This window comes from Falco naumanni, chromosome 2 (assembly GCF_017639655.2).
Source record: "Falco naumanni isolate bFalNau1 chromosome 2, bFalNau1.pat, whole genome shotgun sequence".
Lineage (NCBI taxonomy): Eukaryota > Metazoa > Chordata > Aves > Falconiformes > Falconidae > Falco > Falco naumanni.
The window spans coordinates 121,794,079-121,820,962 of record NC_054055.1 but is presented as its reverse complement, the minus strand read 5'-3'; the positions used below and the strand labels follow the sequence as shown (position 1 = coordinate 121,820,962).

At 51.9% G+C, this 26,884-nt stretch overlaps 1 protein-coding gene across 3 annotated transcripts; it reads left to right on the top strand.

Moving 5' to 3' along the window:
• The first annotated feature begins 351 nt into the window (after window positions 1–351).
• NFKBIZ (NFKB inhibitor zeta) lies at window positions 352–8,166 on the top strand. 3 transcript variants are annotated; one of them, XM_040583144.1, is made up of 12 exons: window positions 352–628; window positions 803–939; window positions 1,472–1,508; window positions 1,622–1,725; window positions 1,895–2,658; window positions 3,100–3,205; window positions 3,534–3,680; window positions 4,003–4,066; window positions 4,693–4,862; window positions 5,512–5,622; window positions 5,744–5,911; window positions 6,580–8,166. In XM_040583144.1, the coding sequence occupies exons 1-12, from the start codon at window positions 397–399 to the stop codon at window positions 6,631–6,633; spliced, it is 2,094 nt and encodes a 697-aa protein (XP_040439078.1). In that variant the 5' UTR covers window positions 352–396; the 3' UTR covers window positions 6,634–8,166. The 3 variants fall into 3 exon arrangements, with proteins under 3 accessions (XP_040439078.1, XP_040439077.1, XP_040439079.1); XM_040583143.1 differs by having other exon boundaries at window positions 1,619–1,725; XM_040583145.1 differs by having other exon boundaries at window positions 494–567; window positions 1,619–1,725.
• The last annotated feature ends 18,718 nt before the right edge of the window (window positions 8,167–26,884 follow it).

Below are 26,884 nucleotides of genomic sequence, written 5' to 3'. Positions count from 1 at the left end.
GGGAGGGCCAGGGCCATACTCGAGGTTTCCGTCTTGGCAGCTGCACACGAGGGTGGAAATTTGGGCTCGTGTGTGTTGCGAGCAGGGGCTGCAAAAGCTGCGGGGGCCTCCAGGGCCAGTCTTGCAGGGTGGGGTGCGAGGTGGCATCCATCCCCATCACCCCCATCCCACCCCAGCCCCAACCCCATCCCCATCATCCCCATCCCACTCCGTCCCCAACCCCATCCATCATCCCCATCGTCCCCATCCCCGTCCCCATCCGCCCCCCCGCCCCGCCCCGCCCCACCCCGCGGGGGCGGGGCTGTATAAGCGCCGCCGCCGCGGCCGCCGCCGCCAGTCACCGCCCGCCGCCCGCCAGCCCTGGCCGGTCCCGCCGCCGCCCGCCGCCGCCCCGCCATGATCGTGGAGAGCAGCCGGGACGCGGCGCCCGATGGCGGCGACGGCGGCGCGCTCAGCAGCCCCATCAACCTCGCGTACTTCTACGGGGCCTCGCCCCACTCCAGCGAGGGCAGCTGCTCGCCGGCCCACTCCGCCCCGGGCTCGCCGGGCTCCGACTCGGACCTCTCGGTGAGCAGCCGCGGCGGCGGCCGGAGGGACCCCCGGGCCGGCGCCCGCCCCGCGCTGCAAGGTACGGCGTGTCCGCGGCCCGCGGGGGCTCCGCGCCGGGCGGGGGTGGCGGGGCGGCGCCGGGGTGTCCCCAGCCCCGCGGGACCCCCCCCCCCTCCCGCCCGTCCCGCTCCCGGTCCCGCTCCGCCCGCCGGAGCGGCGGGGGTGACAGCGGGCGCCGGCCGTGTCCCCGCAGGTGAGGCGCACATGGCGGGGGGCAAGCAGCACCGCGGCCCCTTCCAGGGCGTACGCGTGAAGAACTCGGTGAAGGAGCTGCTGCTGCACTTCAGGAGCTGCCGGCAGCTGCCCGCGCCGCCCGCCGAGGACGGCAAGGTGACCGGGGGGGGCGTCCGGGGGGGCGCTGGGGCAGAGCGCGGGGCCGCGGGGACCCCCGCGTCAGTGGCCCGGCCCGCCGCGTCCCCGCTCGGCTCCCGCGGGGCGAGGGCCGGCCCCGCCGGGGGATGGGGGGAAAGGGGGAAAATCGGTGTCCCGGGGGCGCGGGGGGTCTGGCTCTGCCTGGGGACGCGCGTTCCGAGAGGGGACTCCGAGCTTCCCGGGGGGGCATCCCGGCGGGGGGCTGCGGGGGGGGGGGCGGGAGGGCGGTGAGCAGCCGGGTAAAAGCGGCTTGAAAAGCCCGAGAAAAACAGCGCTTTGCATTTCACTCCATAAAGTCTTTCCATTTTTCTAACCTTAATTGCAAGCAACTAAATCTGCATTAGACAGTCCTGTACTGGAACTGCTCTCGGGTACGTGGGCTGTTTACAGCAGCGAGTCGCTGCTGCTTCCCTTGTGCTTTTGCATTTTGTTTTGCTTTTTTCCTGAAATGACACTATAATGACGGGATAATCTGGGCTTTCCTCAAAAGGCACAGGGAGGACTGGCAAACTACGAGCAGTACACAGGTAAAAAATGCTTCCCCCCCCTTTTATTTTTTAAATTCCTTGCAGTAATATTTTGAAAGTGAACCGTAAGGGTTAGCGCCAGATGTATTCCAGCTGTATTTTCCTCTTAGCAGAGCTGAAGAGCATACTCGGTCACAGTGGCAAAAGGAAGGCTCCCGAGCTGCTTTCTGATGGACCTTCTTTCAAGCGCCAAGCTAATGTTCACCCACACCTCCTGGTATGCTTGTAGTAATTTTTCCTCTGCCTTTATTTTGCAGTTTGCTTTGTGTGATCAGAAACTACCAGATACAATTATACCTCACGCTTTCTGGGGCTTGTTTTGATTTTTCTTGTTTTGTTTTTGCTTTGTCTCCCCTCCCCACCCCCCACCCCCCCCCCCCCGACAGACACCACCCCAGACACCAACCTCTATGGATAACGTGGAGGAGACTCATAAAAATGATGCAAAACATGAGAGCAATTCCGATCTGCTTCAGAGCATTATAAACATCAAGAACGAGTCGAGCCCCGTGTCTCTGAACACGGTGCAGGTCAGCTGGCTGCACACTGTCTCCAGTCATGGCTCTCCCGGCGAGCAGTACCAGGACAGCCCGGGGACGCAGGCTTTCTCGCCGTCCCAGAAGTACCAAGCGTTCCAAGATCACACCTCCCAGCAGATGCTGGAGCCGCCGCAGCATTACCAGTTCCCTCCCTCCCAGACCCCAGACTTGTCACAGAGCTATCCCCCAGACGCCTCGCTGGAGTACAGGCCGTTTGCCACCAGTGACCAGTCTCCTGGCTACCAGCAGAGCACCTTTGAGAGCCATGAATTGCAGTACTGCCCGCCGCAGAGCTTCTCCTCCCTCTTGAACGACTCCGAGGGCTCGGAGGGCATCTCCGCTCCCCTCCAGCCACTGGCCGGCGCCCACCCACAGGCTGAGGTCGCCCACCATGCTCCAGGCTTCAGCTTGCTTTCTGGTAACGTCTGTGGTAGTCTGGAGCGCAGCGTCTCTTTGGCTGCTTTGAATGTGTCTCTACCTGACCAAAACGTCGCCAGAAGCACGACTCAGCTGGGCAAGTCGTTTTTTCAGTGGCAAGTGGAACAGGAGGAAAACAAACTGGCAAACATCTCTCAAGACCAGTTCCTCGCAAAAGACTCGGATGGTGACACGTGAGTGCTGTTCGTCATGGTGTTTCTGATGCGAACGGTTGGGGAGTGTTTCTGTCTGGGTTTTGGTGGACCCAAATGTAATGAAGGCAGCTTGTTGGCTGGGTTTGTTTCACCAGCATGGTAGTTCTGCTAACGAGGTGAAATGTGTGGCCTTGCTGATGGGCTGCAATGTGTGGGTTGCAGCACTCTGGGTAGATAAGGTGTTGATATTGTCTTAATTTCAGGTACTTATCGTTAGGCTTTTGTCTAGTAGATGGGGAGAAAAAGGTTCTAATTCATATGCTCTGTGTTGCCCTGGGGAGCAGGTGCCTGTGTTCTCATCTGCCACGCGGAGCAGGACTGGGGCTGGCATACAGCACCCCTCCTGCGTGTGGGTCTCCGCAGCCGCTCGAGCCGCAGGTCACCTGGTGGGGTAACTCCGGTTTCCCCTCTTCCCTGCAGCTTCCTTCACATCGCCGTTGCCCAGGGCCGCCGGGCGCTCTCCTACGTTCTTGCGAGGAAGATGGCAGCCCTGCACATGCTGGACATCAAGGAGCACAATGGCCAGGTGAGGGTCTCAGGGCTGTGCACCTGCTTTGCGCACCCGAGTGCTGCTGCACGTCTGGACCTCGAGGAAGACTTGGTGAAGTGCTCATTTAATATTAACCCTGGGATTTAGCCTGCATACTAATATTAACCTTGAGCTATTAATACTACTTGGGATCACTTTGAGCTGGTAAGACTACGTGCTCTGCCTCATTTGTCCTGGCTTCCTGGTATTCATAATCGCTGCTTCAATAATGCCAGGTAGCTAGGCTTTTTTATTTGTTGGCATTGCTCTTTCCTGTTAGAGATCAGATGACTAACAGTTCAGATTTTCTTTTCGATGTTTGCAGAGTGCTTTCCAGGTTGCTGTGGCTGCCAATCAACATCTCATTGTGCAGGACTTGGTTAGCTTGGGGGCTCAAGTCAACACCACAGACTGCTGGGGTAGAACGCCGTTGCATGTTTGCGCTGAGAAGGGACATGCCCAGGTCCTTCAGGTAAGAACTGGGCAGGTGGAGCTCTGCCCTGGTCGTTAACGCTAGTAGTTTGTACTGGTTGTCTTGGGGAACTCCGAAAGCATTGCTCCTCCCTGTGTCGTTCCCTCTGTGTAGCCTTGTGAGTGTCTCTGGGGGTCCTTAACAGTAATGGATTATGGTGAGACCGAGTCTCACATAAAGGCTCTCACTAGGGGGAAAAAAAAAGTCTGTTCCAAATGCCACTGCTTATTGCAGCTTTGCTGCACTACGACTGTACTTGGCTTGAGGAAGCAGCATGTGGTTTGGGTAAGATCTAAATGCAAACCTGTTCCCACTTTTGTAGGCGATCCAAAAGGGAGCTATGGGAAGCAATCAGTATGTGGACCTTGAGGCAACAAACTACGATGGTGAGTAGTTAAGAGTTTATAATTTACAGAGTTAGCGGATGTTATTTTTATAGCTGCTGATGTGAATGTTATCCTGGGTTGAGATGCAATAAAATGGAGTGTATCTTTGCCAGGCTGAAATTTACAATTACAATTGAAATTACATTACAATTGGCATATCTGTCAGTTAAAGCACGGTTATTCCGTGCCTCTCGGGACCTCTTCCTCCACATGCGATTGCTGTGTTTGGCACAGAGAGTGTGGGTAGTAATTGGCTATTGTTTTTAAAACATTTGAGTGCCAGCGGTACGTGGGTGCACACAGCAGCCAGGATCTCTGGCACCAGAGAACTGTTTTAATTGAACCTCTTTGCCATGTAACAGCTCTTCCTAACCTAAGTTTTCGGGGAGGTTAAAGTTAGAAATTGATAGAAATTGATTCTTTCATTATCTACTGGCTGAGAACTCGCACCAGGCTGCTGCTGAACTCCTGGTGGTGAGCAGCTGCTGTGACTAACAAACAAGGAATTGTCCCTGGGCTCGGTGGGGGCAGAAGCTCCTTTACCCATCCTCTGAAACAAGCAGCTGGCCAGTATCTGTATTCCGTTTGTTCATTAATGATTTTTTTTTTTTCTTTTTAACATTAAGGTTTGACAGCATTGCACTGTGCTGTTCTGGCCCACAACGCTGTGCTGCACGAGCTGCAGAACAGTCAGCCACCTCACTCCCCTGAGGTCCAGGAACTTCTGCTGAGAAACAAGAGCCTGGTGGAAACCATCAAGACTCTGATACAAATGGGAGCCTCTGTTGAAGCGAAAGTGAGTACAATGGCTTCATCTGAAGTGTCGGATCCAGAGAGAATGTGGAAGCAGAACGTGTCCCTTTCTCCCACACCACATTTCAACTTTATTACAAAGGAAGCAGACTAATTTTAAAGCTTCCCCACAGCCTAATTTACCCAAGTGGAAGGAGAATGTTGCATTTATTCAGAGCAAGGTATCATCAATGCAAATGAACCCTGGGGAAAGAAGGGAGGTGACAGTCTAATTTCTGGATTAAGAATGATTCTGTGCTGGCTGCAGCTGGTTCTGCCTTAAAAGTAAGGATATGTTTGGAGCGCTCTGAGGGATCTGTAGTAATAGAGTGCTGATGATACCTTGTTCTGGAACTGCTGATTTTAATTAAAAAGAGCTTACCTGTCCAGTTTAGGTCTGTGCTGGGCCAGACCATTACTCAATAGAACATTTGATACCTTGACTATGCGAGCTTACTGCCAAATGAGGTCTGGTCCCCACTGTTCATTAGGTAATTCATATTACAGTGTATGTGGAGACTGTTAGTGAATTGTGCAAGCGTGTGTGTGCAACACTGTGCAGCTACTCTGCTTTCTGTTTTATTTGTCTGCGTGTTCACCCTGGGTAGGTGAAGCACCTGCAGGGAAGACTTAACCCTTCCTTTCTTCCACAGGATCGCAAAAGCGGTCGCTCAGCTTTGCATTTGGCAGCAGAAGAAGCAAACCTAGAGCTCATTCGTCTCTTTTTGGAGCTGCCCAACTGCCTCTCTTTCGTTAACGCAAAGGTATGCTGATTTTTTCCCCTGGAATGCAGATGTAATCTGGGATGTGCGCACGTGTGGCACCGCAGTGTCCTGGGACCCATGTCCCTGCCTTCTCCTCATGGAGTTACTTGGTCTTCTCCAGGCTTACAACGGCAACACGGCACTCCACGTGGCTGCCAGCCTGCAGTACCGGGTGAGCCAGCTGGACGCGGTGCGCCTGCTGATGCGCAAGGGAGCCGATCCCAGTGCCAGAAACCTGGAGAATGAGCAGCCGGTTCACCTGGTTCCCGATGGCCTTGTAGGAGAGCAGGTAAAAAACCAACACCCAACGGTCCCCTCTGCTCCCATCCATGCAAAAGCCTTATTCCTTTCCAGAAGTTTCTTTGGGGTTTTGAGTTGCAGCTTTTTAAGGAAAAGATTTAGCAAATGCCATTTTATTCAGGGAACTTTGGTTTTTAGTGTCAGGATCGGGCAGAATATACAAAGACCTGAAATTACAGGTTTTGCTCATAGCTTTTATTTTTTCCACTCAAAAGTCCTTTTTTTTTTTCTGTGAAGACAGGTTTTATCTTTGTAACCTTTTAACATTCTGGAGATGGCATCCCTTCTCTTGTTCATCTTTATATGGGCCTGAGATCATGCTTCTGTTGCTCTTGTCATAATTAGTAATGGTGTAATTCGTTGTTAGGCCTAAACAACAAATGAAGAAAATCCCTTTTACCTGGGAGCTGTTGGAATTCATGATGGAAAAAAGTGACTCTGGACCTCAGAAGCTAAATAACTTAAGCAACTGAGTAATTCTGTTGCCTTTCATTGGTTCAAATGCTGCAAAACTGGGTCAATCCTGGTGTGACCGAGCCCAGAACCCAGGCTCAGATAAATGAGGATTGCAGAACTGGGTCTAGGGTTTCTTCTGTCAGCTTGTCTCTTGCTTCAGGATGATGAATACTGATGTGTGTGTGTCTTTCTCTTCTCCAGATAAGACGTATCCTAAAAGGGAAGGCGATTCAGCAGAGGGTGTCGCCTTTCTAGGCTCCGTGTTTCTTGGAGTTCAGCACCTCACACTCACTGTCAGTCAGGCAGTCCTAATGTATCTGTAAATAGACCATTTGCCCGCCGTGGGCAAATGTTAGTTGTTTCTATGAAACAAAAGTATTTTGTTCACTATTGTATAGTGGGTTATATGAGAGTAAAAAAAAAAAAAAAAAAATCCAAAAAAATCACCACCCCAAAACCCAGCAATCATTCCTCTGAGCAAACGGGAATGTTTTATTCCCAAGTACATGGAACATTTGCCTGGATACCTGGATTTCATAGCTACGGCAAGACTGATTTTGTTTAAACAGCCATACGGATAACTTCTGGAGGACAGTTCTGCAGGAAATCTTGTTGAGAGGGCTGATGCGCATCAACATTGCAGAGGTTTTTTTTGTTTGTGTTTCTAAAAACACTTAATACTAAGTGCAAAAGAAATTAAATATTTTTGAAGTTGAACATTTATTTATGTAACTTTGTAGCTTTCTTCCAGTATCTTGTGCAGGATTGTGTATAGTCACTGGTATTGTTGTACAGCTGTATAGGTCTTACAAGTCTGTTGGTCGCTTGGATTGAATCGGTTGGTTGTGGCATGAACTGAAGAAACAAGTTACTTGATCTTGAACTTGCAAATTGCATATAGAATTTTAATACTGCACTGGTGCATGTAGGGTAAATTCTGATCTTTTGGAAGACTGAAAGGACAGTTAAGGTTGTCCCTAGCACCAATTTGTGCGTGCTTTTGGAGCTGTTACTAAAACACGAACAGCCATGCTTCTTCAGGGGACTGTATCAGTTTTTGACATACCCAGTAAAGGTTTATCTTTTTTTTGTTTTGTTTTTGATGGGACAGTGGATTGAGGGGGAAAGATTATGACTTCTGTAGCGTGTGTGTATATAACTTTATACTTTAAAGAATATGATCCTGATTCAGTGGAAGTATTTGGCATGTGCTTAACTGTTGATGCATGCTAGAAATCTCTCCATGTTGATTCTAGTACTTAAATGTGTGTAAGCCCCGCTAGCGTCAGTAGGACCTAAGCACACGTGTAAGTAGTTTGCTGAATTGGGCTCTAGTTGATTCTAGAGACTTTAGTGTTTTTCCACCTCCTCAGAAGAGTTAGTTCATTTATGGCTTTACCTTATAGGTATAGTGGCTAGCCAAGTAATATTTGAAGTTAATGTTTTTCAATTTTTTAATAATTATGGGTATTAATGCGAAATGTATACTAATGATGCAGTATATTTGTGTCCTGTTGGAGAAAATTTCTTCCTCCTGTCGCTTTCTGAATGATCCATGCTGGGCTGTAATCCAGTAATACGTTCTGTGTGTGGTCTTTGCTCTTAAACTGTTTTTGCATCACATGCAATTCTCTGCCATAACTGTTCAATTAGTCTGATTGTGCTGTTTTGTCACAGTATGTCTTGTAGACAAGCTAAGTGAAAAAACATGATATGTGGAGGCCTAGTTGTGATACATTTCTTGAAGGGTTTCATGTAACTTGTGTTTGAATAAACATGCTAATTAAACGTTGGTGGTTACTGTCTGTGGTACAAGTGATGATGGAATCAAGCTTGAGATAAAACTGGTTTGGCATGGCAGTACTGTGAGACTGGTGAAGGTCCCTTTGTGAGGGGTGAAGTCTTCCCAGCCTGCCGTTGGTGCGGTGCTTTCTCTGGTTTGAGGGTGGTGCTGGGCTGTTCTGGGTCACGCACTGTGCTGTGGCGGTGTTGGTTTGTTTAGATGTGCCCCAAGCAGAGCCAGTACTCGCCAGGTTGTCCAAATTGTGGGTTGTTCCTGGATGCTTCTCCACTTGAAGGAATGATCGCAGTTCTGACCGTGCCATAGTTTTCCCTGTTTGCTCCTTGCCTTGGTCCTTGATCCTTGCTGCTTGGCTAGCAGTCACCTGAGTGCAGGTGGGGTTGTACCTGTGGGAAAACTGTCCTTGCTTGGCGGATGAGCAGGTGGGCTCCGAGCTGGCCGTGACCTCGTGGGAGGAAGGACTGTCCCTTATGATCCTTGCTGAGTACTGGGCTGGGAACATAGCAGCAGTCGGGGAAAAGTGGATGCAGTGTTAGAACCCTGTAGGAGAGGAACCAAAGAAAAGAAAGCGCTTCCATGCTGCTGTATAAACCTGTTGCCCACCTCTGCCTCGCTGCTGTGTGTGGTTAGGGTGTCCCCACAGATGGAAGCGTTTCCCGATTGAAGAGGTGTGGAGGGGCTTCCTTGCAAGGAGCAATGGAGCAGCCCGGGTCTGCGCAGCTGCAAGAGCGATGGTGGGCAGCAGGTATGGCAGGCTGGCGGAGTCACATCGGGCCGGAGAACGTGGGTCGGGATGATGCTCGCTGCCCCCTCCGGCAGGAGGGCTGGAGGCTGTCAGTGGAGGTGCCAAGTACACAACAAACAACAGGATGTGGTTCCTTGCAATAGTGGAAGAACATGGTAGAAACAAGGTATTTGCAGCCGGGTCCTCCCTGCACCAACATACCTAAAAGCCCTCTTCGTGGAGAGTGATTGATGTGATGCACCGTGCGCGGTGCTCGGTGTGGAGGGTGAAGGGCTGCACGGCAGGCTTGCCCTGCTCCAGGCTCTCCCCTGGGGACTTGCTGGTGAGCGCTCCTGTAGGCCTGATGCTGGACCAGATTATACCCTTAAATCATTGTGGTTGGGCTTTTAGTGGTTCATGGGTTCAGTCTGCCTCCACTGAGCGTGGCTGCACCTTTCTGGAGAAGAAAATGGGGAAATCATCTTGCAGGTGGTTGAGTACGTCAGGGGAGGGCTCATGGATCCTTTGCTCCTGCCCTGTGCAGGACTCGTTCCTGGAAGTCTCAGAAATGGCTTTTGGGGCTGAGGTAAGGTGGCGGGGAGAGGAGGTCTATGTTGTTTAGCAGATAAGAATGGGAAATGATGGAGATGGAGTTGAGTTTCTAGCTAGGGTATGCAAAGATGAAGTGCCACCTCTTTACATAAATGGCTAATTGGGACTAGACTCTGAAGATGCTGTCATCTGCACCTCTTGCTGCAGGTGACACCCTGCCTTAGGTTTGGGTGTGGGTTGTTTTTTTATGTATGAGGAGTCTGATAGTGCTGTTTCCCCTTCATTTCCGTTTTTTTTCTTGTGAGGTGATCACACAGCAAAAAGAACTGCTGATGAGCTACAGGCCCTGCTGGCCTGCCTGGTGCTCCTTCCCGGGTGCCCTGGCTCGGCGGGCGGCAGCGTGCAGGCAGGCGTGCGGTGGTGCTGGGCATGGGGGCGTTCTGCGGGTGGGAGCCCTTCAGCCAGCCGCGCGGGGGGCTCAGCAGCACTTGTGCCCTTCTGGAAGGGGCACTCCAAGTTAGAAAATCCCACAGGGGAGACTGAAGGGTTTGAAGCTAATGAATCCGTCTAGACCCTAATTTCATTGACTCAAGAGGTCAGTAAGCAATTTCACAAGAAAGCATCCCTACTCGGAGTGTAACACTCGTGTTTCTCCGCTGTGACATTGGGAAGTTCTAGCATATCTGACAGAGCTAGTAGTTAGAAACTGTCCCTTTTTACTGAAGGGCAAGTGACATTAAATATTTAGCAGTCTAATAGCATTTACCTGAAAACTTACGGTGCTGGGCAAGTGCCGGATAGCTTTTGCTGATGTGGAGGCAGGCACACCATTTCTTTCTCCTGCTGGAACAGAGGCAGCAGAGCCTGGCTTGGGTCTGAGTAAGGGTGTTAAAACACATGGAGCTTTGTTCCCAGGATGTTTCTGATTTGTTTGTCTAAGTAAGCCAAACCTCAGGAAAGGGTTGCTTTTTGATTTTTGTGGGCTACTCATCTGGTTGGAGTTGTGGAAGGTGGCAATCCGCGATTTACAAGAAATGTGTTCTGCTCCTGGGGATGGAATAAGTACATTTCCCACATTCATTGCTCATTTTGTATTTTTATCAGAAAATGAAAACATAGCCAGGAAGTGCATTCTTGGAGAGGCTGGGTGTGGTAGAAGTGAGTGCAAAAGTATGACGTGAACTGCTTGCTCCTTGCGCCTGGCAGTTTGCTTATTTGGTTGCCTTTCTTTAAAAAATGTCTATGTTCCTCTGTGTAAGGGAAGAGGTGAGGGTGATTAAAGTACATTGAACACGGGAAGATAAAGAACAGGTTCCTGCAACTAGAGTATCTGCCAAAAATTGACCTGATCTTTCAGTGTATTCAAACCAAATTCTTCTAGTGTCACCTGTCACCTTTCTGGAGCGTTTGGGCGTGGTCCTGGCTGAAATATGGATGGCTTGGGAGGGTCGTACAGCTGATGCCTCATCCGGCTGGTTTAGTGTCATTCGGCCTCTGACAGTGCTACCTTTCACTTCTCACGATTAGGACGAGGACCAGCATTGCTGGTGCGGACACTGTTTAGAAAAGCAAGTGGCACCCCAGATTCCAGGGCACCTTCTAAGCAGCATCCTGCCGCACCGGCAGTGCGGGCTTGCCTGCCAGCATTTTGCTATTGTGAGAGGAAGCCTCCCTTAGGGTCTCTACATTTTTTTCTAGAAGATGAAAAACGAATTTGAGAGGAGAGAAGTTTAGTTTGCACAAGGGGTGGACCGCTGCTATGTCTGCCCCTAAATGAAGTTGTTCCTGATGGGCAGCCCTGCTATCTGGGAATGCTCATCCATACACAAAGCCCATACAGGCAGCTCTATTTGCTGGCAGAATTTCCCTGACTGTTGTGTTGGCTGATGGACCCGTGTCTAACCTTACAGTATTGCTTTAGGTCTGATCATCATAAGCAAAAAACCTGAAGGCAGCACTAACGACGCTGGTGGGCTGGGTGTGGGGGCTGGTTTCTCCTTCAGGCACCTGTCTTGGGCTGGCTGGAGAAAGGTGATGTGTCTTGGGCTGTGTTTGCTTAGCATGTATTTGTTTTCAGACCTTGTGAGCGAGGCTGACTCAGTAAGTGTTTTACCTGGTAAGCCTTGCTCTCTGCTCTGAAGGCACGGTCTAGGCCGTCGGGGGAAAGCGGCTGCTGCACCAACCAGCCTGCGCTTCGCCCCTGGGTTTCCGCTTCGTTTCTGGTGAAGTTTCTCCCTCCCCCTCTGCTTGTCAGGGAGCCGGAGGGAAGGGTGACTAAGGTGGGGCGTTAGGCTTAGGAGGGGGAGCAGACAGTCGAAAGAAGCTGCCCATCGCTCCTGTAACCTTGCCTGGGCTGTGAGTCAGGCTGTGAAAAGCCCGAGTGAAACATCCTCCCGTGGAGTCAGCACAGAGGTGCTTTGCGTTGTGTTTAACAAAAGCTAGGAGCTCTGTTCGGGTGGTCTCGGGCACGTACGTGACCTTTCAGTACCACGGTAGGTACCCTTCGGTACCGTGGTAGGCCATGGTACCAAATGCTGTGTGTTGGTTGGCTTTTAGGTCCCAAATAACAGATCTCTTCAGCAGGGCTGAGCTCTTTCCAGCGGCCTGACCTGGGAGAGAGGTAGAAGTCTGATCATTTTGGTCCGTGGCTCCCTGGGACGGCTGTCAGTTGTTGCTCGTGTGGCTGCCGAGACCTTTCCTGGAAGGCCTAGAGCTGCCCTGTAAGCTTCAAACTCAGGCTTGGTGTAAAAAAAGGACTGGGACTACCTAAACACTGCTGGTCATGTCCATGAAATACACCCTCAGAGCCGAGCGGGTACGTCTTGTTGTTTCCCTCGGGCAGGCCGCAGGTCCTTGCCCAAGGACTCCCGCTGTGCTGAAAACAGCCCAGTAAGTGATGCCAATGGAAGTGGGGTTTCTGTAAGGCGAATTGGAAGTGTGAGGTCACAGCAAGGAAAGGTCTCAAGGGATGCTTCTGGTGCTGCCTGCGACCCTGCCCTGGCACTGTGGCCGGCTGCGCTGTGCGGGGTGGGAGCTGGGGCAGCAGTGCAGCCTCGCGCTCTGCGGGGAAGGAGGTCAGCAGCAATTTGAGGAAAACCATCCAGGTAGTCACATGCTGTTATCAGTATTCATGAGTAGATTTCCAGGTGGCTTTCAATGCTGGTAATAATCACCAATCCCATCAGCCAGGTGAGAAACCAGAGGCAGAGAGCTGGGAAGAAGCTCATCTGCAGGTACTCAAAGAGCCTCCAAGGGCTTCATCCAAGGGCAGGGTGGGCTTGCAGTTACCAGAGTCGCTCACCCTCTCTAAACCTGCCAAACAGTGCAGTGAGCAGTGGCTGGTCTGCAGGGCGTTCACGATCCTTCTGTAAGTCCTTCACGTTTGGTCCGTGTCTCTCTTGCTCCCTTCAGAGACCCTGCCTGCGGCGCTGCTCCCGCTCGCTGCTGGGATCTCCAGGCTGCTCGGATCAGCCATGGGACAAAGCCTCAAAAACGAGCTGCAAACTCCTCTTCCCTGAAAAATGTCATCTTCCTGAGCCATGACCGCTGGAACAGGAAGAGAAAAAGCAGAGCCAGGCAAGGCAGGGATACGATAGAGCAAAGTGAGACAGTGGCTGCAGGGAGCCCCGAGCTAGACCCACACCACCAGTCTCCTTGCACTTTGTACGGAAGCCTTTTCTAGGTGAGGTGAAATTGTGTAAAGGCATTTTTAAAAGGTGGTCATAAAACGTGCTTAGTTATTAATAGATTTCTTACAAAAGAAGGGGGATGACTCAAACCAAGAAATAAATATTTGTCTTGCTGGTATGAGCTTTTAACGCTGCTTAAGGCATGAATGCTCTGATGCAGCAGTACAAAATAAAGTCATCTTACGGACGTGGGGGTGGGAAGATTCAGCTCGGGACATGGATGACTGCCCAGGAGGTAACTGTGCCATTGGGTCAGCTGCTCTGGCGCTCAGGACAGACGGACTTCTCTTAAAGTTATAAGGGGAGCGGGAAAGAGTGTCTTTAAAAAGCAAGCAGATAGGAGAGGATGCTTTACTGCCTGGAACACACAGTTGTTATCCAGCTCAGTCCTTGCCCCTGGCCCTAGTTGCAGGCTGGTAGGGTTTTACATTTTCTCAAACTTTCTCACACATGTCTGTGAATAAAAAGCATGCATATGTAGAGTGAGTTTATAATGTGGATCAATTTATTTTTGTACTCTGTAGGAGAATTGTATGTATATATGCATGCAAAATATAAGTATGTAAAATCTGTTGTGTAGGAGTACATAAAACAACAAAACTCTTTCAAGAAGATTAATCTTTTTATCCAGGACTTGTTCATTACTTCAGAAGTTTTTACTTTCTTTTGTTAAAAATAGAAACTTTTCCCATACTATTCCCTTGGGTTTGCAAATTGAATGCGCTAGCGAAAACTTGTAGTTAGAAACAAAGCTCCATGGGGAATAAAAGTTAGCTTTCTAATGGGAGAGTCTGTTCCTTCTCAGGATAGAAACCCATGCCTAGTAAAGACAAAGCACGGCCATCGGTGAGGACCCTAATGTTCCCCCCCTTTCTCCCTCAATAAATTCATATATCTGTCAGCCTGTGTGAGCTAGCAAATCTCGCAGCCCCCTCTCCCTGCTTCCGTAAGCAGAAGGACCCCCCAGGGAGGGTGTTTTCTGTGAACCTTGTGGCACGGAGCCCTGCGTTCGTGCTGCAAAGGGCTGATCTGCCACCTGGAACACGACTTGCAGTGCATAAGCAGCTTCTAGTCCTCACCCAGGGCTGGAACCTGCCTGTGCAACCAGTAGTGCAAAGGCAGATACCTTTGTACTTTATTATAGACACAGCAAACAAAAAGAATTTTTGTTTCTTCTTCCTTAGCTGTCATAATGAAATTTTATTATTGTAGTGGTTTTATCTGTCTGCTGATGAACATGAATGTCTTTTGCTTCTTTCCCACGCTCCCTGCACTGGTGTCTCAAGGTGTTTCTCTTCATTTCATGGCAGCCCTTTCTACACCTTGTGTCCCCAGCTTTAAGCACAGGCTGGGCTGTGGCTCAGCCCAGGGACAGCCGATGGGAGGGAATGCTGGAGCAAACCTGACCGCTGGCGTTCGGTCACTGGGCTCTTTGAGTGGCCTGAGCCCATGATTGGGATTGTCGTGCTCAGCTGCAGGGAGCGATGGGGTGGGTGCGTACCTCCGGCCACCTGGCTTTGGTCCTTGGGCATGAGTGAGCAATGTATCCTTGCTGCAGGGACAAGGACCATCGTCTCCTGTTCATCTGGGCTGGACAGAGTAGGAGCACTAGGAACAGGGCTAACAAGCTCTATGTGCTCTCTAGGAAGGTGCTGGAAAGATGCAGCAAGAGCTGCGGGGAAGGCAACCTGCTCCTCCTGCTTCCCGGTTAATGCCTGGGCTCCTGTGTCCCTGCTCCCGTAGGAAGGACCTTTGCTTTCCAGGGAGGTTCCTGGTTGTACCCCTGTTAGCTGGGGCTGCAACTGTTAAGCCCTCGTGCCTCTTCCTTGTGCTGGCTGTGCTCCACAAGCCCAACAATGGCACCTTCCTGGCTGTACTGATGGCTCCCGTCCCTGGGAATTGCTCCCCTGCCAACCCTGTGTCCACCCCCACCCTGTCCCCCGCTGTGCCGTGGGGATCTTGTGATTGCTTCAGCCCCGAAGAGCTCTTGGTCTAGACGCTAGGTGCAGGGACAAGTGCAACAGGGGTCCTACTTGGAAAAGATGTGTCTTCCCTGGTCGCTGGCTCGATGCTTTCCCAAAGGCCTCCTGTCACAGATGGGTATTTAGGGAGGGGGCCCGGCAGCTCCATCTGAGCCTCCATCAGCTGCTCTCTCTCTGTGGGTAGAGTTTATACGCTGCTGTGGCATTGTCCTTGTTGTCGTGCTGGTGGCTCTGGTTCTTGCTCTGCCTGTTTATTTTTACTCCATTGTTGAATTTATTGTTCCTGGACTCTTTACTCTTGTTGGCTCCTGATAAATTACTGCCTCTTATTAGCCTTAAATTACTTCCTCTTACCAAGCTTTAATTATTTGCTGCCATCATATCTCGGTGCCACATCCTTGTAATTAGTGTTGCCGTACCGGTGGAGACACCTCCATGCCTTCATTAAATCCATCAGCTTTGCTTTCATATCACTTTGGCCGTTCTCTTGTCTCTTCCTGCCCCTCCTTCCCCAACGCCTTGTGTCTTGCATTGATACTATGGGGCATCGTCTGCATCCTTTCCTGTGAGCCCTTGCGGTCTTACCACAACCCTCTTGGCTCATCCCGTGCCAACGGCTCCCTGCTGCCTTGGTCCCCCGCAGCCTGCGTCACACCTGCCTCTTAGGGGCTGGAGGATGTTGGTGGATTTCTTTTGCTGTCTTGTCTCTTTCCATTTTTACATGTGCTCTGATGTCCTCCAATTTCCCCTATACCTCTTATTCCTTGCTTTGCAAGGGCTTTTTTTTTTCCTTCCGGTGTCCCTGTTACTTTGGTGGGATAGACTTTGCAACTTTCTCCTCGCTTTCACTGCCAAACTCCATCTGGAGACCTGCTTTCCTGCCCAAGACTGGTGCTGATGGCTCTTTGGTGCCTCTTTTCTTGAGCAGTGCCCAAGAGCTTCTGTCCAAGTATTCAGTCCACCACGTCTCACCCTGGAACTTGCTTTTCCCTGCCTCCTGCTCAGTGTCCCCTCAGAGCACCATGCCTCTACTGGGGCAGTTGGATCCTGCCTCTCCTGGTGCCTTCAAGCACTCCACCTCTGCAGAGCCCGGGCTGCCTGCCTTGCTGCAGCGCTGGGTTTCCATCGCCACCCTCTGTGTCCTGCTCTGCCTTGCTGGTCCCAGCCTTGCCGCTGGAGCCATCTTTTCCCCTGCCTCTTTTCCTGCTTGTGCACCTTGTGCCTGCTTCAGCTCTCCTTGCTGGCACCACCGATGCCTTTCCTTTTGCACCTGCTGCTACTGAGGTGCTGCTGTGGAGGAGGCAACTTGAGACTTGGGGAGACTAGAGGAGGGAGGAAAAGCGTTCAAAGCTGGAAACAGCCAAAACCTAGCTGACGTGCCCAGAGTTAACCTGTTCTACCATCTTGCTCTCCTCTTCAAATTCCTCTGGTCATAATCCATTGCCAAAACGTCAAGTGTCGGCATCTCCCCACGGTGAGGAGGTCCCAGTGCCTGTGTGGTTCTGCAGCCCTCGGGCTGTTTGGTGTAAGCTGCAGGCTGGCCACAGTGGGCAGCTCGCCCTCCTGCCCGCCCTGCCCATGGGATCTGCCCTAGAGTAGCCACTCTGACTTGCTTTGCGTCCTGCTGCTCAACCCACGGGCCAGCAGCTGCCCTGGCATCTCCATTTCTTCCCCAAATCCTGGCTGTGAAAGTTCTCAGCTGCTGTCTGTGTGCACCAGAGGGGTTTTCTTTGCTGTGGCACACCCTCATGGCCAAGGCCATGTGCCTCATCGATGCCATTGGCGGAGGCTGGTGAGGCTGAGGGCTTTTGCTGGGGCTGGGGAGCCTTCGGTGGTGCAAGCCCTGCTCAGGAGCTGCACTCCACTGGCCAGTGCTGTCGGTTCTCAGAGCCTGTCTACTTGCTCTAAGCACTCGGTGAGATTGCGGGAATGATTCTGCCTATGTAAGTCATTAGTTTAACTAATATTGTATCTCTTTATTGTAAAAATGCTCTTTGAGGTTGATTAATGATGAGTGGGTGGAGATAAAATGAACTCTGGTTTTGCTGGTGAAACACCATTCCTTTAAAACTAAATATTTGTAATGTTAAAAAAAATGAACCCACTTAAAACAAACCTCTACTTCTTCCTGTGGGGAGACCATGTCTCCCACATAAAGTTGGATTTTCTTTTCTTTTCTTTCTTTTTTTTTTTTTTTTTTTTTTTTTTTTTTTTTTTTTTTTTTTTAAGCAATGTGTTCCCTCCACATCCCTATCTGCCTGCCCTTGTTCTCCATCTTAATAAAGTGCTAGCATCTTGGCTTGCCAGGATGTAGCCCAGTGGCTTGTCCCTTCGAAACACATCAGGTGCATGACATAAGGTACAAAAGAGCTGTGACATCTCAGAGCGCGGGACGTAGCTTTCCACCTCTGCTTCCACAGTGCCACGGCAGTGCCAGTGCCTGTTACATCTTGCACGGCCGCTTGCACAATGGGCTGTCAGATTAACAATAAATCTCAGCAAATGCTCGGGAAGCCCGTGTGGAAATCACTGGCTCTGTGAAGGAACGCGGCTGAGAGTGAGCGTGGTGCCTGGCTCTCCCCGGCTGCACCCCAGTGGGCAGGAGGCAGCCGTGGGTGTCCCAGGGGGATGGTGCCAAGGGTCCCTGCAGCCCCCAGCTGCCCAACGGACACCTTCCTTGGCCAGGGCTGGCAGAGACCTCGCAGCCTGCAACAAGCCTGGAAAGAGCTTCCCTAGGTGTGGCTCCTGACTGTCATCTCCTTATCGGAAAGCCGTGGGGAAATTGTGTTAGGCCCATTCCTTGCTAAATAGAAGCTTGGCTTCCAAGTCTGTCAGCTGGGCTGGAAGGTCCTTTCCAAGCAGAGGTGCCTTGCGGGGGGAGGCAATGCAGAGAAACCCTGCAGCTCTCGCAGCCATCCTCACACCCCCTCTCTAATACCGCCGGCCTGCTTAGGTGCACTGCTCACTAACCCCTCGGCGGTGCCCGTGGTGGGGGGCAAGGAATTCCCACCCTGCTCTGGTGAGGTCGCAGCCGTGGTGCTCTGTTCGCAGCTCGTGTTAAAAGTCCACCTCTTGCTTTCTCTCCACAGGACACCTAACCAGAAAGAAGGCCTCACAAAACAGTTTTGGAAATACCTGGTCATTTTGATTGTATGATACACAAGGCTCTTGGAAAAGAAACCTGCTGGAGTTGGAGGACAGTGTAGGGTATCCGTTTCCGCCACCCCCTTGTGCCCCGTGGCTGGCCGGGGGAAGGCTGGGCTGCAGTGCTGAGGTTGATTGTTAAGCTGCAAATGTGGAGACTGGGCTGCTGAGCGGAAGATGGATGAATTTAAAAAAAAAAAAAAAATATCTGTGCCTGGCTGCAGCCCAATGCCTGCCTGCCTTGGCACCCTGGGCGCTGGGATGGGTGAGGAGCAGGAGGGGCACGCGTGGGGGGATATGTCTCGGCAGCGTGGCCCCTGCCTGCACCGGTGGAAGCAGTGGGAGGTGACATGAGCCTGGCAGCATGGCTCGGCTTGCTCTCCCCTGCCCTGCCAGCCCGTGGCCCTGGCTCTCCCCACTGATCTGCTCCCATTTCCCAGTCTCCCTGTCGCTTTTCTTTGCTTCCTGATGAGCTAAATATTGCTTGATGTAAGTGAAAGAGACTGGCAACAGTGGGGAAAGCAGAGGATTGTTCTTAAAAACCTTCTTTATATCTCTCTTTACTGCTCAGAGGAGCAGCAAGGCACCACCCCCATCCTAGGGCCATGCAGAAGCCCACCTGGGACACTGGCACCAGGAGGATGCTGGTACCAGGAAGATGCTCTCAGAGCCCAGGGTGCTCTCTGGTGACCCACCTCCCAGAGCTGCTTGTGCAAATGTGCGTGCGCGTGCGTGGGGAGCATTGGGGCCGAAGAGCAAACGCATGCCGTTTGCCCTGTGAGGGGAAGCGTATCGCCACACGCAGCCTCTCCTGCAGTTGTGTGCACGGGGATAAGGGTCTGCATGGTGAGGACCCAGTTTGGTGTTAACCATCATAGTGTCACGTTAGGGTCCCAGCGCCTGGTGCAGGGTTTTGGAAGAGCGACTCTGGGCACTATCAGAAGACATGCAAATGCATGCAGAGACAGCTCATGCACCCGGCAGGGAACAAGCCTTCCCTTAAGGTGGGGCGGGTGGGCCTGCTAGTTGTCTGGGCCTGAGAGGTAGGAAACACCCCAGCGTCAGTCCTGGCTCCAGAAGTCGGCAACACAACTGTGCTGGTAATTGCAAGCTGCGTGGGGACTTGTAACAGCCCTGCCCCATGCTGGGTCATCCCTGTCTGGGAGGAAAAGGATGTTGTTTTTCTGCAGTGGAGGAAGGGGAACTGTGATCTCGGATTTGGTCCACATCCATTTTCCAGTGTTAGGAGCAGTGCTGGCACAACTAGCTGGCAGGGAGGCGAGATGCCCCAACCCCTTTCTTGATGTTTCTTAACGCATCAGCTTTCACTGTCACGGCAGGAATGTGGAGAGGGAGCCCTGTCCCAGGAGGAATCACACAAGGCAGGGGCAGCTCAGTCCCGGGGGGGTGAGGGGCTCTGCCAGCTCCTCCCTCCCTCCGTGGGAAAGGCTGCCGAGGTTGCTGGGTGCCAGCAGCACCCAGTCCCGCAGGCGCTGGGCCCCTGGGCTGTCTGCTTCCTTTGGCAGCAGCCCGTGTGCCTCCCCCAGCGCCGTCCCCGCGTCAGCTGCGTGCAGCTTCTCGTGGCTGCCGGCGCGGGGGCCAGCAGTGCTAAATGGGGGTGTCGCGGGGTGGGACACTGTGGCAAGCTGCCAACCCCTGTTTGGGAAAAAATCTGATTTCCCTGAAGGCCGTTTCTCTGAATGGAGCACCCTGCCCTTGGGAAGAGACCTGTCTCGGCCAAGGAGGGCTGGCACTGCCCCCCCGGGGTCCCAAGCACGGGTGCCTGCTTTTGCAGGCTGTGGGACATCAGAAAGTGGTGGGAATGGACCCCAGCTCCAGCTCCTCTGGGGACACGGGCTGAGGTGCTGGGTTTTGCCCCATCCGCCCTCTTGCCCAGCCCCATTGCTCGCCGCCTCCTCAGCTCTGCCAGGTGTTCCATGGCCTCAGCAACTCTTCCCCGTGCCTTTTTTTTTTTTTTTAAGGGGTTATTTTAAACCTGGACCCCTTCACTGTCTGCTCATAGGTTTGGAGAGCCGAGCCCTGCAGCGGGGGGGTAGATGAGCAGTAGTGCGTGGAGGAAGGCAAGAGGAGGACAAAGCCTGCTACTGCGCTGCAGTCACCCGCTCCCCAAATGGCACGGTGAGGGGCTTGTGTTGGGGATTGCTCGGCCCACCAAGGCTCGAGGAGCACTGCAGCTCTTTAACAAGCATGTATATGTAATATATGTCTATTTTATATATATAGTGTAATAAATTTATTTTTTTAAAGTACGTATGTAACAAGCACAGCACACTCCGCTGGATCCAGGGGATGGTCTGAGATCTGCTCCCAATGTGGTGAAATCCTGAGAGTGCCCTGTGGCTCCGCTGGGATGTGCAGGGAGGTGAGGGCTTGGACTGGCTGCAGAGAGGTGTGGAGGGCTCTCCTCCTGCTCTGAGGGGTTACGGCAAGTGCAAGGGGTGAGCAAAGCTAGTCAGTTGTTGAGACAGGGCTATAATTAAAGCCTTCTGACCTCCTCGTCTTACCTAATTTCTCTTAAATCAAACCTGAAATCTACTTTCGCTTTCCTTACCCAAGAATAAATGCAAAGTAATGCAATTAGGTTCAATGAAAAAACAAATAGCAGAAAACTGATCTGAGATAAGAATCCGATTTCATTTCCTGTAAAACGGTGGTCTTTCTGCTATGTCCTTGCCCTGGCAAAACCTCAGTTGCCAAGCGGACCTTTGCCTCATCCATCATTAAAAAATACCATTTCTCTTTAATTTTAACTCCCCAAACCTCCAGCCAAGCAAATACTTAGCGTGTGCAAAGCTTGCACCAAGGAAACCGGGACAAATTCCCCAGCACTGTAATTATCCTCCACCACTGTTCCTTGCTCTCAAATAGCCGGGAAAGCCGTGCAGGGAAGCCGCGGCTCCCTGGAGCCCTGAGGTGTTAGACAGGGCTGCTCTGGCCGCATTTCCCACAGCAAATCCTTCCTTTCTTCCCCAAGGACGGCGCTCTGGCGTCAGTGCGGGAGCGTGGCTCCCCGAGCAGCGAGGGCTCCCCTGTGCCGGGGGGGTGGGCACGAAGCCGGCCCGTGGCTCTCCCCCCACCCCCGTGCCGAGGCCTGCCCGCAGCCTGCCCGGGCTGTACGTCCCAAAGCCGCTGCTGCCTGCCAGGGCTAGGCACCCACCGGAGACCGGGCGCTCCCCGCAGCACACCTGCATGTCCCAGACACACACGGTGCTGGGACCTCGGCTTCATGCCGCAGCCCTTCCCTGGGGGCTTTGGGAGGGAGGGGGAGAGGCTGTGTGAGGGCAGTGGGTGGATCGCTCGAGCCCTGCCCCAGCGCCCCGTGTCCGAAGCAGTGTTCCACGTGCAGATAAGAGTTATTTTATCCCCTGATTTTATGCATCTGGTCGTGCAGGGGACACTTACCAGCATGCTCTACTGGAGGTGTTCCTAGGGATTGTCCTTGGTTTAGACCCAAGGGTAACGGAACTCGGCGGGGTACACCTTTCTCCCTCCGCGTGTACAGGGGAAACAAGACGCTGCTGTGTGCAAGGACACGGCGGTTTGCTTAAAAGGCAGTTTTTGGCACACCGCCTAGAAAGCCCCCTTGATTTTTGTTTCCATTTTCCCGTTAAGCATTTACATTCAATTGTGGAGAATGTTTAACCTGCCACTCCAACCTTTTTAAAGTAGGGCAGGTAACCACAGTTTGCTCTGGTGAAAGCAGCACTGCCGGACTCGAGCCTCTTGTACACAGGTTGCTAGAAATAGCCTGTGCTATTTGGTTAGTGCTGGTGGGCAGCTCAGCCCCCCAGCTGCTTGCTCATGCCCCTCAGTGGCATGGGGGAGAAAATCTGAAGGGTAAAAGTGCAAAAAAAATTGTGGGCTGAGCTAAGGACAGTTTGACGGGCAAAGCCAAAGCGGCGTGCCCAAGCAGAGCCCAAGAGGAATCCCTTCCCCCTGCCACGGCAGGCAGGGGCTCATCCCCCCCAGGGCAGCAGGGCTCAGGGGCCGGGGAAGGCAAACGCCATCACTCCCGGCGTGTCCCCCCTCCTGCTTCCCCTGGCTTTTATGGCTGAGCGTGATGTCATATGGCATGGAATATCCCTCAGGTCAGTCGGGGTCAGCTGTGCCCCCTCCCAGCTTCTGGTGCCCCCCAGCCGGCTCATGGGCAGGGCAGACTGAGAAGCAGAAAAGCCTGTGATGCTGTGTGAGTGCTGCTCAGCAGTGACGAAAACATCCCTCTGTCATCAACAGAGTGTTTTGGTCACAAATTCAAAACCTAGCCCCATGTGAGCTGCTATGAAGGAAATGTACTCTGTCCCAGCCAGAGCCTGTGCACCTGTTATTTCCAGTGAGGAGGGGCAGCAGTAAGTCAGAGCTTTTATCCTGGTGTTTTGTTACAAGGGCATTGTTCAAAGGACATGGGGTGGACGAGACTTGCAGGTAAAGCTAAAATCTTTTATTAGAACAGCTGTTACAGCTGCAAAAAATTAAGATGTTTTTTCGGGAACAGAGTCATTCTTTGCTTTGGGGCTGTAGGCATGAGAACTGGGGTTTTTTCCACCTGTACCAATTGGTTTAATAGAAGACATAGGCTTGCAATTGTGCACTTGTAGCAGGTGACCGCCTCTGCTCCACTGAGGCCACGACAGGGCAAAAAGTATAAAAGTAGCACCTGAACAGGAGGAGTTGTGCAAGTATACAGCGAGAGCATAAATCAGGTCAAAGAAATGAACACATTAACCTGTCAAATTCAGTCAGTCAGCATGGCATGGAATCCAAAGTTCAGCTTTGTTCAGGTTTTTATTGCTCACTCGGGACCAGCAGTTCCAGTAACTTGCTGCTGTTTGGGTTTCTTTGGAGTGTGCATGTTAGCACTGCTGTTTCAAAGAAGCAATAAAACTTCAAAAACTGGACTTTGAGTTTACACTGTTTGTGCTCGGAAGCACAAATTTTTAAATGGAATTTGTCTTTATCACCTGGAAAGAGTGTGTGTGAGAGAGTTAGCAAGAGGGAGATCTTTACATATCTACATCATCTTGAATTTCAAAGGGCTGTACAAATCCTAGTCTTCCAAAATCTACTAAAATGCTGTGCTTTGCATATGATTATATGAAGCTCATTAGTAAGGGTACTAATGAGCCTCCACACACCCCAGGCAGATAAATGAGGTTCCAGAGTAAAACGATTTGCTTAAGGTCAGACTCCTGTAAGTTGACAACCGAGCTGGAAATAGAAACCATTGTTTCCCAGTCCCTCGTACCATATTCCCACGGACGGAATGTGTGTGTGTGTGTTTTTTTTTTTTTTAAGATGAAAACACTGCTGTTTGTTCATGCTGTTTCTCTTGTGCTTTCAATGTAAGCTTCACAAATGCAAATGTCCTGACCTAGAGCTATATAAGGCCTTCATTAAAAACCTCTCCACAATATCAGTCTTCATGCAGTTGTATGAGGCAGAGTGGATAGCCCAATTTAACAATTCCCACGCCTCATAAAATAATTGGCCTAGTTTCTTTAAAGTGGGTTTAAGCCCTAACCCCCAGTGTGATCTAACACGGAAGCCACACTATTAATTGTTGATCTATCTTCTGCTATTAAGGCAGGGAGCTACTGGAAAGTGAGGGAAACGGCGTTTGTCTTTCATGCACCAATAGCTGGTTTTGCATGGTTTTTTATCTCTATTCTCAGGCTGCAATGGAGCACACTGACCTTCCTCCTCCCTCCTGCTTTGAGGAGCTGTAATAGGGCTAGGGACAAGCGCAGGGAGGTGCAGAACTGGTGCCGCACAAGAGAAGCCTCAGCGCTGGTGTCAAGGCTGTGCCCTGGGCACGAGCGGCCACCGGAATGCCCCGTGCCCACGTCCCGGAGAGAAACTGGGGACAATGCTCCCGCCCCGGGAACGGGACCGGCTGCATTAGGGACATGCCTAGAAACTGCCAGTGGCACCCTTCAGAGGGTACCGCAGCCTCGTGATGCGCGCTTTGCCTGGGGAGGGGGCATGGCCCCCCGCCATGCTTCCCCTTCTCCCCACAGCCGCCCCTCCCTGCCCCGCGTGGACAGACACCTTCTCCTCTCCTCCTCTTACTGCTGCAGTGTGACAGCTGCTGGTCTCACCAGCCATTTGGAGCAAGGCCAGTGAAAGGGGGTTTTGGCAATTCTAGGCTTGCAGGGAAGACTTGTGGCCCAGAAAAAAGAAGATCTATACACACACACTTATATATGTATATGTACACACATATATATATGCACACATACATATACATATGAGAGAGAAAGCAAGGGAGAGAGTCTGCCAACAAGCCTACCATGTGAGTGCGTGTGTGTATTTTTTTGGCAGGGAACAAGTGACTTTCTGCCTACACATTTTACACTGTTTCTGTCTACTCCTTTCACCCTGAGCCCCGTTAGTCTGGAACGGCTGGGGACATGAGACCCCTGCGGGGTGGCAGTGCCGAGGAAGCCGCTGGGACTGGTGGCCCCGGGTTACCCATGGGTGGCTGCAGCGGCACACGTGGCGCAGCTCATCCCTCCCTGGGCAGATGTTGTTTTCTCCACCGGCGCTTGAGCCAGCATGGGTAACGCTGGCAAGTGGAGCGCGGTAAACAAAAGCAAACGGTTTACTTCTTGTATAAACCAAACAGATGAAAGCTCATTCTACTTATCTCAGCAGGGCTGAATCAAATGATGGCCACACCGTTCAAATACCTCCTCACCTTGATTAAAATTGGGGCTTTTCTGTAGGTTATCTGAAAACAGACTGCTTTTTCAATGTGCTGAGACAATGGCAATAAAAGCTGTAAAACTGTTCTGCTGGCAGTAGCCCACTGTAAACAGCAAGCTACCGGGCTTAATGAGGCAATTCTGTACCATCGCTTTTAATAACTGAATGTTTGTCTCCCGGCTATTCAGGTGGGCTATTACTGGTATTTAATATTACTAGCGGTGTTGTTATATATTCTGCGCCAGCACTGGCAAAGAGCAAGGCGATTCTTCCAGATAACAAACCTGCAATAGCATTTTTCTGGATTTAACTGAGAGAAAGGCCGGGCAAAGCCACTGCATGCTTGTATTTAGCTTTTCCTTTTCCTTGCAGATGTTATTTCAGACATTGAAAGAGTTAAATGAAACAATTGCAGGCACAAGCATGTTGATTCTAGCTTCTGTTATGGCAAACATGAAAATGTATTGACCTAAAAGGTAAATGTTGATTGAAGCAAAAAATTGACGTCAATATAAACTCCAAAGCACTCTATATCTTGATGTTTGGCACACAAACACCGTGCCGTATATACAGTGTGAAATACTTAGGTTTGTTTTAATTAGAAAGATGATAATCTGGTGATTGTGGTTCTCATTTCAAGTGTAACAATTTACGGCATGACTAATTCTGCTGAAAAAGCCAAAATTGTCAGCGACGACCTGGAGAGCTGAGCAAACTGCCAAATGACGGCAATTTATTCTATTGATGACATCGATGGGTTTTTCAGAGAAGACTGTGTGCGCTATGTTGACTGCCCAGATTTTCGGAGTGATTTTTTTTTCTGACTGGCGTGTTTTGTGCCAGTGTTTCCTCTCCACCTCGAAACCTGCTGATGGAGATCAGTTTGTGGCTGAAGCTGTAGACGTTTGGTCTCAGCACCATCCCTCCCACCCCTGTAGATGTGCTGGTGCTGGTTTGGGCTTCTCCCCCTCCTCTTGCCCCAGCTGGGCCCCTCGTGCCGGTTACCCCACTGTCATCAGCCTTTCTTTGCATAAGGCAGTGGGCCTGAGCTTGTGTTTTCCTCTGTCCCCAGTTTTCCAGGGCACTGGATTACCTCCCGAGAGTTAAGCATCTCTGGGCAAGCTGGCCCGCTGAGGAGGGGGTGGCAGCAGGGTTCAATCCTTCTGACTCCCTGTGGGTGCCCCAGACGGGTCCACCGGCGCTGACTGGTGGGTCCAACGATGAGGATTCAGCTATGAGCGAAATGAGGATAAATTCCATTTTACCTCCCCAGTAGAAGCCCCACTTGCCGAGCACGGAGATGGGTCATGGCTGGCAGCAATGGGCTGTGTGAGTAACTCTTGGCTCCCAAAGGTGAGGGATGGAGCCAGTGCCAGACGGCGGAGGCAGATACCAGTGCTGGGCTGGAGCCTGGGGACGCGGGCGTACTGAGACTGGGGATGGCCTCGAGCGGGCTGATCGCCTGGGGGGTGTGAGGGTGGAGCAGGAGGGGGTGGCGTGCCTGCAGCTCTGCTAGCGGCCATGCTTGAGTAAATGATGATTAGGATTAGACTTGAAAATCTCCAGAGGAGCCCTTGGGAAAGTGCTAATTGTGATGCACAGGGCTTCCCCCCACCCGCACTGCACGGTGTGCAGCCCCCCCCCCGGGGCCCTGGCTGCCCCTCCGGCAGGGATGTCTCTCCAGCTGTCAAACCTGCATGTTCAGCGCTGTGCCTGGCCCTGCCGCGGAGCCTGCTGCCGAGCCGCAGCATCCCAAAGCCTCATGCACGGGCTTCAGCTTCCCTCTGCCTCTGAACTGGCTGGGGCTCGCAGCTCCTGTGAGCCCCCCGTGCGGGCAGCCTCGGCGCGTGTGTCCTCCCAAGCAGCACCCAGGAAAAGAAAGACCAGGTGC